This window comes from Terrapene carolina, unplaced genomic scaffold (assembly GCF_002925995.2).
Source record: "Terrapene carolina triunguis isolate 2854851 unplaced genomic scaffold, T_m_triunguis-2.0 Scaffold247, whole genome shotgun sequence".
Classification (NCBI taxonomy): Eukaryota; Metazoa; Chordata; order Testudines; family Emydidae; genus Terrapene; species Terrapene triunguis.
In genome coordinates, this window is record NW_020664598.1 from 1,447,699 (window position 1) to 1,464,758 (window position 17,060).

General features: G+C 42.3%; 1 protein-coding gene across 2 annotated transcripts in view; it reads left to right on the plus strand.

The window, feature by feature from the left end:
* The first annotated feature begins 300 nt into the window (after positions 1–300).
* MRTFA (myocardin related transcription factor A) overlaps positions 301–17,060 on the plus strand; it is a 159,426-nt gene continuing 142,666 nt past the window's right edge. For both annotated transcript variants that reach the window (XM_026657453.2, XM_026657454.2), the window contains exons 1-3: positions 301–398; positions 13,497–13,558; positions 16,358–16,426. In XM_026657453.2, coding sequence (XP_026513238.1) covers positions 16,403–16,426 — 24 coding nt within the window. In that variant the 5' untranslated portion in view covers positions 301–398; positions 13,497–13,558; positions 16,358–16,402. The remainder of the gene's footprint in view (positions 399–13,496; positions 13,559–16,357; positions 16,427–17,060) is intronic.

A 17,060-nucleotide genomic window follows, 5' to 3' on the forward strand; every position in this document is an offset into this window, starting at 1 on the left:
CCGTTCCTCAGAGGGCTAAACACTCTAACCTCGTCTACTGCCGAGGACATGAATTCTATCTTCTAATTGGCTGCGTTGTAAGCCAGTCACAAGTAGTTCCGCCCCATCCCCTCTTGCCCTTCCCATTCATGTCCGTTAGCTTCCCAGGCCGCTCGACAGTCACTGGTTGGCGTTCGTGACACTCAACTACCTCTGCGCATGCCGATTGGCAACACGAGCCGTCAATCATCTAGCCAAGGCGCGGGTGGGGCGGGACAGTTTCCGTGGCTGAGGAGCCGGCGGCGGCGAGGCAGGGTTACCACCAGTTCGGGGAAGTTTATTCTCGGGGGGCGGCGGCAGGGTGGGCGGCTCCGGAAGGGGACGAGGCGATGCTGAAGCCGGGATGGAGCCGTGACCAGGTGAGTGTGAGGTTCAGGCCTCTGAGAGAACCGAGACCCCCCCCCCCTTCGCTGCAGGGTCCCTCCATGTAGGGGGAGGGATCCGCCCTCCTCGGAGACACTGGGGCCCGCTCCCCGCCTGTTAGCGCCGCGGATGGTTCTGCGTCCCGCCCCCCTCCCCCAGGGACCGGGTCCCTGCTCGCTATCTGCGGCGCCTTCCCCTCCGCACTCACTGCCCCTGGGAGACACCCCCGAGCTCCCCTGGGAGACACCCCGCCCCCACCCCAGCGAGAGGCCCCTCCAGGAGCCCTCCCAGTGACATGCTTTGTTGCCCTCCCTCTCCCCCCCCCCGTTGAGACCCCTCGTTCTCCCCTCCTCAGTCACGGCCCCAGCGAGACCCCCCATTCCCTTATGAGCCCCCCCCAGAGAGACACTTCATCTGTGAGACGCCTCTTCCGCCCCCCCAGTAATATCTCATCTCTCACTACCTCATCCTCGTGAGCCCCCCCCCCCAAGTTGAGACACCTCATTTTCTCCTCCTGCCTCTCTGCTCTAATAAAACACCTCATCAGCCTATGAGTCTATCCGTCAAATACGTCACCCCCGGTGAGTCCTCTTCCAGCGTGCTGCAGAATTCCCTCCCTGAGACACCTGAAGTGCTGAATTCCCCCACTGCTCCTAACCCCTCCTGTAATGACCTGCTGTATCTTTCCCTTTCCTCCTATGTACCCCCACTTAATATTTAGCAATTGTTTCCTCATATTATTTACAGTCCTGGGGGCTGTGTTTATATTATGGTGTGTGCATCAGAAAGTCCCCATGCTGTCTGCACCTGCATTGGGTTAGTTTTCTCAGTGATGTGTACCCTGTCCCTAGCTGAGGCCTTGGATTTTCGCTATGTGGGTAATGCATATTTAAAATAACTCGAACACCATAGTGGATCAGGAGCTACCTAGGAGACTCCAGTTCTTCACCTGGGTAACCCTAGAACCTTGCATGAGCAATACTTGTATGTCCTGATGTAGGCAGAGTGATCACATGTGAAAACTGATTTTTTGCATTAGTGTATACTGGTGGTGCAACAAGTATTGCAAATCATGTTTGTGAGCAAAACATATAGCAAAGACCTTTGTGCCTTACATCTGTGTATGTGTTCCCTACTGCACCATGCAAACTTTTAGCTGACATGGTCATAGAATCATAGAATATCAGGGTTGGAAGGGACCTCAGGAGATCATCTAGTCCAGTGGTCCCCAACCTTTCCGTGTGGCGGGTGCTGGACGACTAGCTGCTGAGGAGCGTGGCCGCTGGACACGCAGCTGCTGAAGTGCCGCCAGGAAGTGTTGCTGCCGAAATGCTGCTGATTTCGGCAGCTGCTTGTCTGGTGGCCACACTCCTCGGCGGCTAGTCATCCAGTGCCCACCATGGTGCCCGTGGGCACGGCGTTGGGGACCCCTGATCTAGTCCAACCCCCTGCTCAAAGCAGGACCAATCCCCAGACAGATTTTTGCCCCAGATCCCTAAATAGTCCCCTCAAGGATTGAGCTCACAACCCTGGGTTTAGCAGGCCAATGCTCAAACGACTGAGCTATCCTTCCCCACCTGTTTCTATCTATGCTAAACCTTGAGTGGGCTGGGCTAGTGGTTTTGGATTTGCTTGTGTTTACAGCCTTTCCTTTCCTTCATCATGCTTGTATAGCTTAAGTAGCAGGGCATTTGCATTTGCATCTCAGCCTGTGCTCAACAAGAAATGTGTTTTGAAGGGTTGCAAAGTGCTTCCGTTTAAAACTATTATATAGATCTTTTACAAAGCATTTTGTCTTTATGTGAGCCAACAGATATTCAGTGCACCATAAGATTTTGATGAGGAAGTTCCTGCGGAACATGGGGGACTTTTACTGTGTACTTTGCTAAGGACCATAACACAAAATTTAAATTGCAAAGCTAACTAAACTCAAATGTGTGTACTTATTATCTCCACTAAGCATGCTGAAGGGAACATTAAGAAATAAATTTTAGCTAAGCCTTAATTGTTTTCGCTTTGAAATGTGCATGTCACTTTTGGTTTGTGAAGATGTCCCTGAATGCATCATTGCAATAAGATTTCTGGTACCTGTGATGTCACAGAATGATGCTTTCAGAACTGTCTTCAGTGAACAAGAAAGTGACAGGATTAGAGGATGCTGAGGAAAGAACTTAAAAATGTTAAATTAAAATATTTTTGGCTAGCTCCTTCTCCCCCTCCCCCCAAGCATGGCTTTTGGCAGGATTTACACATGAGATAAACTCAACCTTTATTGTACCTTTGTATTTCACCTTTATAATAAGCTTACCTTGCTATTATATCTTTTAACTTCTATAAAGTGCAGTTTCTTAACTGAGTAATTCTGAAAGGTGTGTTGACCTTCAGAAATATGCATAAATGAACTCTGCAGCATCAGTTCCAAAGTGTATCTTCTTTCTTGTATCTAAAGCATTGATAAGGGAAATGGACCATTTGTTAAAGCATTGTTATAATTCATGTTGTAGGAGTGCTTCAGGTCCAGTGCACTTGAGGGAGTGGCAGAATGGAATCCATAATAATAGTATCTCATTCCTGCTGATTAAGGAATAGTTTAAGGTTCTTACTGTCTGGAATTATATTAGCTACCACTTGTGGTCTAGGACACCAAAGTGAAGATAGAAAATAGCAGTGTAACTGCATGTTGACTCTAAACTCCTGTTTCTGTTCTTTACACACTCCTGCTGAAAGGAGGAGGAAAAACTTGATCACATTTGAAAATAAATGCCACATAGTCTTGGGAGAAAAAGGAAAACTTGGTATCTCTGTCGTTAGTAACTTGCTGAGAAAAGGCCCCATCCTCCTCCTTCCATTCCCTTTCATAATATTTATGGCATCTGAATTGTCAGGAAAAAAATGACATTTTAATTGCTAATTATTGCTGCCTTTGCAACAGTTTTCCTGCAGCAAATAAAATATATGTAAATAATCTGCCTCTGCTCTAGTGGGTTGAATCAGTAGTTGCATTAATATCAGTTCAGCTTGGACCAATCACTTTTTTTTTTTAATCATCTGGGAAAGTTGGTAACACCTTTTTTTAGAGGACAATAAACAGTTTGTCAAATATGACACACAGAAAGAAATGGTATTCAGAAAGTGTGTGTGGGTGAGTGTTGTCTGAAAGTATCATGATAACAGTGATATGGCAGCTTCTCCCCTTAAATATGAAGTAACAGGAGATCCTTGGATTCAAAGATTGGTACTTGCTTTTGATTGTAAAGCAGGGGGATGCTTTGGCTCTTAGTGCATTTTGCTTGTGTTCATTCCATAAAAATCTGTATTTTGCACAGACCCTTGTATCCCTAAATCCTAACAGGAATGTTGCATCTTCCACCAGTTAGAGTATCCTTGCTTTTCAAGGAAAATATGACTTCTTGATTTCTCTTACCATTGATCTCTGATCATATTGCAGATTACCCTTAATTGCAGGGATAATAGATGTACAGGAAAACCGAAGCAGATTACAGTCAGTTATGGAGATTAGAGTCATGGGAGCTGTAACCAACAAAAGGTGACTGGCCCCAATAAAAGTGAAGTCCTACATCCAGATAGAGGAAATAAGCAGCCCAAATATAGAGTGGGGGGTGGGAAATGTAACTCAGCCACTGTTCCCATTCATTAAAGGGAGTTTTTCCATCCTGTCTCATTAATACTATACTAACATTGTTTTCATTACATCAGTCTCTAAATTTTACAGGGACGGTTTGGAATTGGGTGGTTGGGAGAGGAGGTGTGCAACAGAGGGGCTCTATCTTAATAAGTGGTCCACACTATGAAAATATTTGAGAATTGTTCTGTAGTAACACCTATACAAGAGACCACCTTTATGAGAATATTCAATCAAGAGACTACCCCAGAATATTCACTGGTACCCTGAGTACAACTCTTCTGCACCTATAATAGAAAATTACCTCCAATAAGTTAAGGATTTATCAGTCCCTTGAGTGGTTGATTCAGACAAGTTTCACTATATTAAACAAATGCCTAAAATGTTTTTAGAAATACAGTGGAACCTGCTTAAAATTAAATTGTATCTAGTAAATCTATAGTGACGCAAAACTGGTTGAAATTCTGTGGCCTGTGTTGTGCGAGATGTCAGAGTAGACAATCATAATCGTCCTGTCTGGCCTTTAAAGTATGTGAATATAGGAAAACAACATTTCCACATTGTTCAGTGTTTTGAAAAATTATACAAGTTGCAGTTAGAGTTGCAGTGACCCTTCGCCGGGGCTGGCTTTAAGCATCAGCAAAGCCCTGTAATTTACGGGCCAGCACACTCTCTCCTGGCCAGGGGGACCAGAATGAGAGGCAGCTCATAGCCTGGATATCCACTCTGCTGCCCCATCTCTTTCTGGAGAGGAATTCCATGCTCCTTAAATTGAAATTCTGGGGTGAGGGAGAGAAGGGGAGAAATTGCTTCACTATAAGAAGGTTTCATTATACCTGTTAAAAATGTATCTCTAGTTTACTTTAGTGAATCTGATGTGTTTGAAGTGGTTTCATATAGGCTTTCTACCCAAATATACCCAAATACAAGGTATAACAACTTTGATGAGTCTTCTGCCTCTCATGCTGTCAAGCTGCTCCATTCCTAATAATTCACTATTATGTGTAAGATGCCTTATGAAACATACTGGTGATTTACTTGGGCCACCTTGATTGCATTGGCCTCATTAGCACTACAAAAGTAATCCCCCCCCCCCCCTTGGTGTTCACCCCTTCTTGACAACTATTGAGAATAGGTCACTTCCACCTTAATTGAATTGGCTCATTAGCACTGACTCCCCACTTGGTAAGGCAACTCCCATCTTTTCATGTTCTAGAATATATATTCTGCTTACTGTATTTTTCACTCCATGCATCTGATGAAGTGGGTTTTAGCCCACGAAAGCTTATGCCCAAATACATTTTAGTCTCTAAGGAGCCACAAGGGCTCCTCATTGTTTTTGGCGATTTACTTGTAACTAGATCTAGTGTTTAGTAAGTCTTTAAAGGAAGAATACTGTGTAATACATAGGATTTTTTTTAGCAGAGTTGGGGTGACATTCAGCTCTTTTCATGGGAGATTGAAGAGGAGGTAATGCTATATGATAGGAAAATTAATTTGTTCATCAGTCTGGAACTACCAAATCCTTGCTCCAGGCAAGTGAAATGTAATCGTTTCATGCTGAACTCACTGCTGAAGTGCATTGATGAGTATATCTGATCTGAAACTGTAAACTAAAACTGGCATATGAAATGGATGATTGTCTGCTCAGCCAGCCACTTTGGTGAATTTTCTTTTCTGGCTACCTTCAGCTAGTACCATTCTGCACTTCAGGAAGAGAACATATGGTTAATTACATATGTACATTGCCTGTCCCCTTCCCCCGTCCCCCATTCCCCTCCCCCTTTGGAGTGCAGCTCCTTTAGGGAAAATGATTGGGAGTGGGATGAGAATAGTTTTAATTTTCAGCCTCCTGGCTGAGGTGCTGGTCTGTTGATGCTCTTGAGATTTTTAAGTGCAGGTTGGATTAGCAGTGTGTCCTTGAAGGAAATAAATGACATGCATTCTTTATAGGGGAGCCTTCCTTCTGCCATGATGTCATGTTTTTGGCAGTGAGAAACAAATGGCAGTAACAGTAGTTCATCCTCTTCAGCCCCATTATTGATCCATATCAATTTCTGTTTTGAGACAAACTTATGTTTTGATCACTTAGTTTGTCTTTGGAAACGTTATCTTCTATTTTGTATCCTAGGTTCAGTTTTATATTTAAGAAATCAGAAGTAATGGATATAATCTGTATAATGCTCTTTTCTGTCTGGCTCTCTTCTGTGTTTCATCTATCATTACACCACCTCTGTAGTTTCAGGCATTGTCAGATTAATTTGTTAATTTTTTATATAAATCTTTTAAAAATTAAGAATGGAATTAATTTATTAAAAATTAATATGCTCTTTAAAGCTTAGAAACTGAATTATGAGTTGCTAATTGGGGGGTTTCTTTTTGGTCTGTTTGTAAAGTACTGTTATGTGCTGCCTCTCGGGTGGAATTCTAGTCTTGTTTCGTTTAGTCTTGTTCGTAGGCAAGCCTTCTCTTTCAGTTTGGTCCTCCTTTCTTAATAGGAAAGGCATGTAGATTCCAGTCCCATATCATTCAAATAATTGTGGTCCATGAAAACCCTTTTGGCAGGGGACCTCAGGTGCACAATTAATTAATCAGAGGGAGGAAACAAAACATATGAGGGGATTGTTTTGAACTGCATATAGAAGTCGCATGCATTTGGCTTCTCTTCTTGGCCAGGCAAAGAGCAGGATAAGGAATGCATCACTTTGTAATCTGGATGTGTAGCATGTATTTGGTAGCCCAAAGTCAGCTCTGTTGGCAAACCAGACTTAAGTAAACCACCAATGTGGTGATTTTGTGAATTTTTGATAAGGTGAATATAGGTGTGAATTGAACATAGGACTGGGAGCCAGGTGCTCCAGACTTCTGCTCCTGGCTCTGTCACTAACCACCTTTATGGAATTGGGCAAATTATTTAACCTCTAATTCTCAGTTTCCTTAAATGGAGAATTCTTTCTCTCCTATTGTCTGTTAAAGATTAATGCTTGTAAAGTGCCTGAAAGATGAAAATCACTATGAAAGTATTAATATTTTATTATTATGGACTGAGGCCTAATACTAGTATGGTTTTGGCCACCAAATAAACAGTTCACTCTTTTTCTTATTGACGAAGTGTTTCTTTTCTGTCATGACTCTTGGTCTCCCGTGTTTTCTTCCTCTGCTGTGCACAATCCAAAGGGGAGTCAATTTTCTGTCATATATTAGGAACAGTTCCTAATCTGTTAAGAATAAATAAATTCCAAGGATGTAGTATTAGTGGAGAGATTTCCCATAGCAGGAGCCAGTGTGAGCGTGAGTATAACTATTTGCCTTGTGCCCTATTAGTGCATTGGCCCAAAGATAGTCTGTGTATATTATGTATGTTAGAATATGACCGAGAATAGTAGCTGTATTAGAGGGTGAAGACTCTAATTCTGGCAGTCTGCCAGAATTCAGGTTGGTTTAGTTGCACCATTTGCTGACTTGCTTCGGATTGATAGCCTTAATTTTTCTAACCCATTTTATATAAATGCAAACCAGGAGGGTTTGTTTTCTTTAGAAATGTTGGGATAAAATCTCATGCCTACACAGATGTGTAACAGATTGTAATCTCTTCAGTGGCACCACTTTTAAAATCTTGCAATCTCCAGCAGCTCCATTTTCTAATTTAGTTTATAAAAGCAGCAAGTAAGGATTAGATTTGCATGAGAGCCCATGTTCTCAAAAAATAAACAGTGGGCAATATGTGGGGGATAGCATCCAAGTGTAGGGTGACAAATGATATAGAAGGATTTAGAAGTTCCCATGATTGGTTTAACCCATAAAATCTGAGAGAATGTTAGGGAGTGACACTCTACTCTCTGTGATGCTCCCCAGAGGTACTTAGGGTTTTGAGGTACTTCACCACCACCTACCCTTAACGCAAAGCAGTTTTACCTGCTGTATCTCAGCACCCTGAAACTAACAGCCTCTGGCCACAGACAAGCACTGACTTCCAGATCTCTGCAGACCTCCGTGCTCCTCTGAAAGCATCCCCTTCTGTAGTATCCAGCCCATCACTAGACACTCACAGAAATAATCTGGGAAGCTGTCTCCAAAGAGACAGTGTACACACACACACAGCTTGACTGGCACAACTCAGGACTAGGTCCTTTATGATAACACAGCATTGGGATATACTTATAATGAAAACACATATGTTTATGTATAAAGATTAAGATTTTTAAGAGATCGAGAGTAAGAACAACAGATTACAAGTAAAACAAAAGGAATAACACGTTTCTTAGAGTTTAAACTTAATTCTGACAGGCTAAAATCTTTGTCTAAAGCAATCTCTCACCTAAAGCAACCTCCCAGCCTGACTAGCCCACGTGACCAGGATCCAACTTTCATGAATGCAAAAAGCACTGTCCTTTTGGCTTCCTCATTGAAGGATAAGAAAGGGGTCCTTTCTCTTTCCTCATATGGTCCAGTAAACCGTTGAAATGTCCCTGTTGAAGTGCACCCCCAGATAAGACTCTTCTCCTATGTTGCTTGTTCAGTGTGCTTCTCCCCCCTGTTGGTTTCACATACTCCCGTCAATCATTTTTCCCATTGCCTCCCTGAGCAAATTGGACCTCCATTGTGTTGGCTATACCATGCTTAATTTACATCAAAGACACGGATAGGTGAATAGCTATGCTTATGTCTGGCAGAAGACCTGTTTGTTCACTCTGCCTTGTTATAGACTTTAAAACATAATTTCAGTGTATATATACACTTCCTTATATAGTGTCAGTAGGTACATTTCACAGTGATATTAATGGCCAGTGTGTCATTGGCTTTCGTTTAATATCTTACAAGCCACTTTTTGGGTAATTACTGAGAAAGCAGTGTTTTGTTAGGGTGACCAGATGTCCCGATTTTATAGGGACAGTCCCAATTTTTGGGTCTTTTTCTTATATAGGCTCCTATTACCCCCCCACCCACATCCCGATTTTTCACACTTGCTGTCTGGTCACCCTATCTGTAGTGAGTTGGTGACGTAGAGTAGTGAACCCTTTCCCAACTAGTACCAATGGACCTCTGTGGCACACCCTCTGTGGCTGATTTTACTAGTTTATTAGCTGGGAATTTATCTCATTTATGAATTGAGCTGTGATAATTTACAGTGTTAGTGGGCTGAGATACAGTTCAATTGGGCAGCAAGCCTGGGGCTGCTCATAAAGTAGGGATTGCACAGCTGCAGGGAAGACAGCAGCTGTGAGGAGGGGCAGCTATGCAACTGAAATATCAGTTGCCAGTAAAGATTGGTGTGGAGAGATGCAAAGACCTCCGTTTCCTCACAATCTAAGAAGGAAGTTGAATGTGCTGGCTCCACATCACCACTTTCTAGTTTAGGGGAGGAAGAAATCAAAATTGGAAAGCTAGTCTTGGTTTTGTGCATGATACTTTGTGATATGAGGTTTACTTTTTTGTTCGTTTCATGGTGGGACAAGAGTCCACATCACAAATTGCTATAATCTCATTTAATTATTTTTTTCATCCTGGTTGACAGTCTGAGTGACCAAGAACTGATAGGTTTCAGAGTAGCAGCCGTGTTAATCTGTATCCGCAAAAAGCACAGGAGTACTTGTGGCACCTTAGAGACTAACAAATTTATTAGAGCATAAGCTTTCGTGGGCTACAGCCCACTTCTTCGGATGCTGTAGCCCACGAAAGCTTATGCTCTAATAAATTTGTTAGCCTCTAAGGTGCCACAAGTACTCCTGTTCTTTTTTCAAGAACTGATAGATGAAGAATGAATTCTGTGCTGGTCCATTTAAGTGTTTGTCTTTACTGCAAAGTTGACTTGAGTCCCATCCACATACAACCCTTACCCTGAGTGTAGTTGTGCTTTCAACTCCAGTTGGCTGACCAATCGGGGGGGTATAGGCTAAAACTCAAATTAGCAGAATCGGTCAGTTGCTAACATGATGGCTCTGAAATGTGGATGCAGGCTAGCTCCACTCAAGTGGCACTAATCCTACAGTGCCTTTCCACAATTCCCCCCACTATGTGCTCGGAAAGGATTGGCAAATTCTCCCACAGTTCAATGGGAAAGAATTTATAAAGTGGCTAAGCTTACTGCAGGTACATGGAACCCTGGGCTATGCCCCCAGAAGTCTGTTCCACACACATCAGTGCCAGTGTGAGCACAGCAGCTTGAGTGTTATTTTGAGGTGTCTGCTCTCACTTGAACTGGACTAATTCAAGAGGAATAACTTGAGTTTAGATAACTCAAGTTAACTCTGCAGTGAAAACATACCTAAATTGGGGTTCCTGCACTTTTGTGGCTGGAAGTAGAGGAGGAGGAGTATGTACTGAGTCCTTGTGTTCTACCTTTTCAGGGGAGAAATAGAGAAACTGTTTTATGACTGTCCATCTGGTACTGATCACCAGTACAATTCACTTAAAGGCTTTTAAAAGATATAGGTTCAATCTGAAAGGCAGTTTGGCTGCAGGAACAATTTGGGCACAGAACCTCAGTTGCCACATTCAGATCAGAGACTTGTGCCAGTTGGTAAATTTCCATGCTGTTCAGCCACTCCCAAGTTCCAAGTCACCAGCGAAGGCAAATAACCCATTGTAATCACTGGAATAGCAGCAGTTTGGCCTGAACATGTAAACAGTGGTGTATAAACATTTCCATTGGATGAAGAAGTTTATTAGCAAGATGAGACTTCTGCATTTCTTAGCGATGATAACACTACTTTTTTCTTCAGGAAAACTTAGGTGGTAGAATTTTCCCTGCAGTGATTTCTTATAGTTAAAGGCAAAAAGGAGTGGAAAAGTACTTACTTTTTGATCATGTCCTGGTAGAGACAGGCAATAAAGGCAATGTAATTTAAAATATTTTCCATCAATAATTAACAGTTATCAGATTAATCTTTGCTCCGTGACTGAGACATTGAAAATCTCTTTCCATTGCTTCCTCTCTTTAGGCTCTTAAAATCAAAAATGGACATGCCATATAATTCTGTTAAGTGTTACCCAGTGACCAAAAACTGACAGGCCAGCAGGAGTTATTTAGCTGAAAGGCTTCATCAGCTCCTCTCAATTTTCATGTGAGTGGAGTTGCTCTAGAGGTGACTTACAATCTACTGGTAAAAGAAAAAGGGAGGTTGCAAACAGAGTAGGGAGTTATAAATTAAAGTAAATAAGAGTTATCAATACAATATGTTGGAAACGAAAATAATCTCAGGAAATGCACACACACGAATGTTCTTCAGAGCTTTCCATTACCCAATTTTTAGGGCACAATCTCCATAAATAATATAAGGAAGTCTAGCAGAATCATTTTAGCAAATCAATAGATAACAAGGCTTTTTATGCAGCAAAGTGAGAGACTAAACTTTTACCTTTCATCATTCTCTACCTTTGTGTGTAGGAGACATTCCAAGGTGTTTTGAGTCTTCAAGAATAAATTTTTTAGCCTTGCCTAGCCTAGGAAAATTAAGATCTGTTTGTCAGCGTAGCCTCACCAGTGCTAGCAATGGTGGAGGTGCAGTGTGGATGTGAGACAAGCATGTACATCCACCCCCTCCTTTGTCGGGTTGTAAGTACAATCCCATGAATTTGGCAAAATCTTTCTGAAAAGATGTTTTGACTTCTGCTGTGTCCATTTTCATAAGCAGGCATTTTGTGTTGACATTTAAATGGTCAGAAGTAGGTCTAGAAGTTAATAACTCACTGAGCTGAATTTAGTAAGGAGTGGGGGCCATCTTGGTTGATTTGGCTGGAGACTGGCAAGGCTGGACAGTGCTGCAGCATACTGAGTTCAAATGAAGAAGGTTAGAAATATGTTTTTCACAGTGACAGTTCAAATTCTGTCAGAAGATCTTAAAATGGCAAGATCTTCAAGTTTAATATTTGCATCAGTTTAGATTAGTGTGGTAATAGTTTAACCACCTTGCAGTGTGCTGCCTCCAGAACAATGGTTGCCCAGGTAGAAGTGGAATTCTTTCTAACAAATTTATATTTTTGCAGTTGCCTTGGATATGTCTTTCCCTTCTCAGCTTTTAGGCAGTGGAGTGAGTTTTTTTAAGTTTGGGCCTGTTTCGTAACTGTCCAAGCACCTAAGTGTGGGTCACGTGTTTCTTCAGTCCTCTTGACCCTACCCTCCCTTCTGATGCTCATAATATTTTCTGTTGCACATCCCCTACATTTTTCAGCGTTGCTTTGTTACTTCATAATGGCTCCAGGACTGTCAGGGCTGAAGCCTATACAGTGGGAAGCAGAGGCTGTTTTTTTCCAGAGATGATGTGATAATCTGCCACTGACTGCAGTGATTTCCTCCACCTCTTTAGAGAGGTGCCGATGATGTTTTTGTAGCCCTTACTATAAACAGAAATGTATTTGGAGTAGAAAGCAGAATAAAGTTTTGTATCTGAGGCTATGTCTACACTACCGCGGTAAATCGACCTATGGTATGCAACTCCAGTGACGTGAATAACGTAACTGGAGTCGACTTACCTTAGGTCAAGTTACCGCGGGGTCTACACCACGGGGGTCGATGGGAGAAACTCTCCTGTTGACTTACCTTACTCTTCTCGTCGGGGGTAGAGTACAGGGGTCGACTGGAGAGCGATCTGCTGTCGATTTGGTGGGTCTTCATTAGACCCGCTAAATCGACCGCTGGTGGATCAATCTCAGAGCGTCAATCCCGGCTGTAGTGTAGATGTAGCCTGAGTCCTTCATATGGCTACTCATCATTTTATTAAGGAAGTTATCTGTATGGAGGATGGATGTGAGTGAGGAGAGCCCACAGTTAGTGGTTGGAAACCTGTTTCCATCCTTACTGTCTTCTCATTAAGATAGCAGGCTGTAAGGAGGATCTGAAATAATGACTATCTTTAGTTTCTGGTCCACCTTAGTTAGTGCTTCTGGCCTATGTTCATATTCAGGCTATGGCACCAAGCACAAATAGGGGTTTTTTAATGCTTACGTGTTTAACTCAACATCTCACGTAAGGTTTCAAGAAAAAGTCTGCAGAAATATAAGATTCCTGTTGCAATCTTGGCAAAGTCATGGCATGTATGCTGCCTTTTCTTGTCCTCTCTTTTGTTTGGATGGGTAACATAAGAAATAAACTAGTCATAATGTTCTCCCAGATTCCTCATTCTATGTTTAGGGCTGGGCTGGTTGGAGGAGGGGCAGTTTATGTACTGAATATTGTTGGCACTCGAGGTCTCAAGACAGTGTGGTCCTTGGAACTGAAAGATCAACAAAACTGAACTAGAAGTGCTACCTTGGCAGTGCTAAGGGTGCAAGTGCCAAAATGGTAGGTGGTATTTACCTGTTTCAATCCTACTTTTGTCAATGTGTGTACCAAAATACTTAAAGGTAGTGACAAAAAACCCTCTGGGAGGAACTCTGTCTCATGCTGAAACAGAATGTGGGCTGTTTTGTGTATGAAGAGCCTTGAATTTGTGTTTTTTTTTCCCCTTTTCAGTGATCAGAAGGAGCTGCTGGCATGGAACCAAACTGTGTTTGTTTGTGGGAACTGTAAGCAAGGTATGTATAAACATATTTCCCCTCTGGAGAGGGCAGTCTCATACCTTTGTTTTCAAACCTATTTGCTCTTTTGTACTATATCTTTAAATTTACCGATGCCTTGTTGGCACTATCACTGTCATTGCCCTACTCCACTGAAGATGGAATTTTGGAAACCCCTATAGACATGAGACCTGACAGCTTCCCAGAAGAGAGAAAAACATAGGACACATCTATACTAGTACTATTGCAAGTGTAAACAGACGTTGACATGCTGTTGTAGTTACATCCAACACATCCATGTAGCAGCATTTTTCTAGTCATAAGAAAGTCAGAGTTGGCTTGTATCTTGCTGAAGAGCCCAGTTTGTATTATATTGTAGAAACAACCTTGTTTCTACCCATACTGCCTCAGCTGCTGGTCTCAGTACAGAGAAGTGTGTTAAATACAGTATGTTCATATGGGATGTTTTCCTGTACTGAAACTGTTCTGTATAAGTTCTTATACCATGCTTGTATCTGAATGCTTTTATGGTAGGTAGGCTGGCTCGTTCTGTTATACACAAACAGGCGATGCTGTCTACACAGAAGAATTGCCATATTAGAACTCAATTACGGCCTGGCAATTGTGATATAAACCTGCCCAAAAGAATTGATGATACAGGGTAGACCTCAGTATCAGGAGCTATGTGTTAAACAATCATTTTTGGCCATAGGCTAAATGTAACAGATGCAGGTGACTACAGCTTGGTTACTAACTTGTTAAAAGTTTACTGTAATGGAGTCCAAAGAGACAGAAAAGCATTAGTTCAATTCTAGTAGCACTGACAGGCTGTAAAGCCAGGCTTAAGGTTTGTTTTAGATTTCTCCAATGTACTGGTTCTGTTAAGTATTACTCCTTTTTTTTTGGAGGGGGGAAAAGAGACGGCCTATTTGACTGTAGTGGAGGCTGAATCCTTTACCGCAGAACTGGTAAAGCATGGGCAACACCAGTGCAAACTTCTCCCACATTATTTATTACCCGTTTATTCTCCACCAGTGTGCCTTAGGTCTCAAGTGATAGGGCCATGTTTAGGGATGAGAAGAATAAATTTCCCTGCCTATTCTGTCCTTAATACTTTTGGCTAACAAACCAATCATCTTGGGTGGAATGTTAATATGTTCTAAAGCAGTGGTGGGCAGCCCATGGGACGCACACAGCCCATCAGGGTAATCCGCCCACAGCTCCCAGTGGCCGCGGTTTGCCGTTCCCGGCCAATGGGAGCTGCGGGAAGCGGCGGCCTGCACGTCCCGCAGCTCCTGTTGGCTGGGAACGGTGAGCCGTGGCCACTGGGAGATGCGGGCAGCTGTGCCCGCCAGCGGATTACCCTGACAGGCCACAGATTGCCCACCACTGTTCTAAAGTATACCAGGATCATTGCTGCAGATGAAACTGCCTAGATATTTGCAACAGCTGGAAATCCATAGGTTGATGTAGGCAGGTGTCACAATGAAAATAAAGGGAGTAAAAGATCTTGGATAATTTGGTATCATCTGCTGGCCTTGACATTGAAATGGATGTCATGTTAGTATTCAGAGAGCTGAAAACCCTATTGAAGAAACTGGGATTCCAAATTGGGGACCATTGAGGGGGAAGGTAGGGAAGTTAAACTCAGATTGGTGTAACTTCTGGGGATTCAGAGCATGTGAGATTCTCATGATTGGAGAGGGTTAATGGGCCTAGAAAACTTCAGGCAGTCTCTGCTCATGACCCACACAGATGGGTTAGTCAGATAAGAGGGGGGGAAAAAAAAACACTTCAGGGAATATACCTCTTCAGTACCTGTAAATTAGTTTTCCTCCAAATCCTCTGCTTTCCACAATAAAGGTCTTGTATTAATAACTCTCTAATGGCTTTTGAACTGCTGGATCAACTTCACTAGCCTATGTGAATAAAATAAAACTGGCCCTTTGCTCTGCTCTTGGATGGTAGTGGTTGCTCTAGAATGCCAGAGGAAATTATTTTATACTGTGGGTGAAACCTTTAAAGGAATATTGCACAAAGTGGACAGTAAATTGTACACAAACAATATTTGGGGAGGGTATAAATGGGATTAGATGCTCATTTGGTGACCTTTACCAGTTCAAGGCTTAATAGATTGCTGCTCTTGAAATTGGAAGGAATTCTTCCCCCCACACCCACTGCAGGGCTTTAGTACAGACTTTGATGGGAAAAGGAGGTTATTTTCATGTTTTTGAGCAGGATTAGTTTAGTAAATACCACACCATGAGTTTCCTAAAACTGTGACGAGTGACACTTCTGATACCCCAGTCCTTTGTCTTTTTTTGTTTTTATGCACACCCAGACTTCCGTTCCAATGTTCAAAGAGTTTGAAAGCCTCTTATAAGCACTGGATTATGAAATGTATTTGAAAATATTTGGGATTCTGGTCTGTATTTCTGAACCTGCTATTCCTGAATTCAAGAAAGAAATGGTTAATTGACAATGATTTTTATGAGCTTTTGTTTAAACCTTTATCACTGCTGGACTGAGTAAAATGAATGTGAATTTTTTTTGAGGAAAATTTCTATAGAGCATTAGAAATATGGTCCTGGATGAGAGTGGGTTTTTTAAGGCTAATGGGGGAATTGCCTTTATCTACATGGATTTATCAGCCATTGTACAGATGATGCTGTTTTTGATGTAATTACACAGACATGCTCATTCTTGCTCCTTCTTCTAAGCCCTAACAAACAGCTGTTCAGACCTTTAGTCTGATAAGATTTCTTGCTATTTCCTTGCTGGCCCCAACATGTTTTGTTTTGGATCTTATATTGGCAGATTTGCTCAAGGCAACAGTGAAAAGATTTCAGGTGATCTTCAAAGATGGCCTGTCCCCTACTCGTTAAGGTAATTGGGGCAGGATACAGTTGTGGCACCACACCCATCTGTCCCTTTAACTTTTCTGTTTTCTGTCTGCATGTGTTGCAAGAATGTTCTTTTTTGATTTTTTAAATGAAGGCCTGGAGGATGGTGACTCAAGGAATCAGGAATGGGATAAACACAACCTTTCACCTTGGAGTCACTGGTTCTAATCCAGCCTGTGATTGATAGTAACTGAAAATGGTTCATTTGCTTTTGTGAAATGAGTTGATCACAGTCCAGTTCCCAGAGGACCAGTGTTTGAATTTTATATTTACATATAATAATAAAAAAAAAAATTGCACTAATTAATGGATCATGTCATGGGCATTCTCAGCAGGAACAGCTGAACTCATTTACCTTAAGGTGATTTCCCCCAGGTCAGAGCTGATGCACACTGTCAAGATGCAGAGTTTGTGAGGAGCTTGCACTACTACTGCCTGTGCTATAGTATAGACAGCTATGGTGTCAGTCTTCAGGCCAATCAGCCAGGATCTAAATTTACTGGAAAAATAGTCCTGCCTCCATGTGTTGCCTACTTGCAACCTAAGTGGGAGTATAGTGAATACTTTCCTTAATATATCCTTTTGGAGACCCTTGTGGCGGTAGCTTCCTTCATATC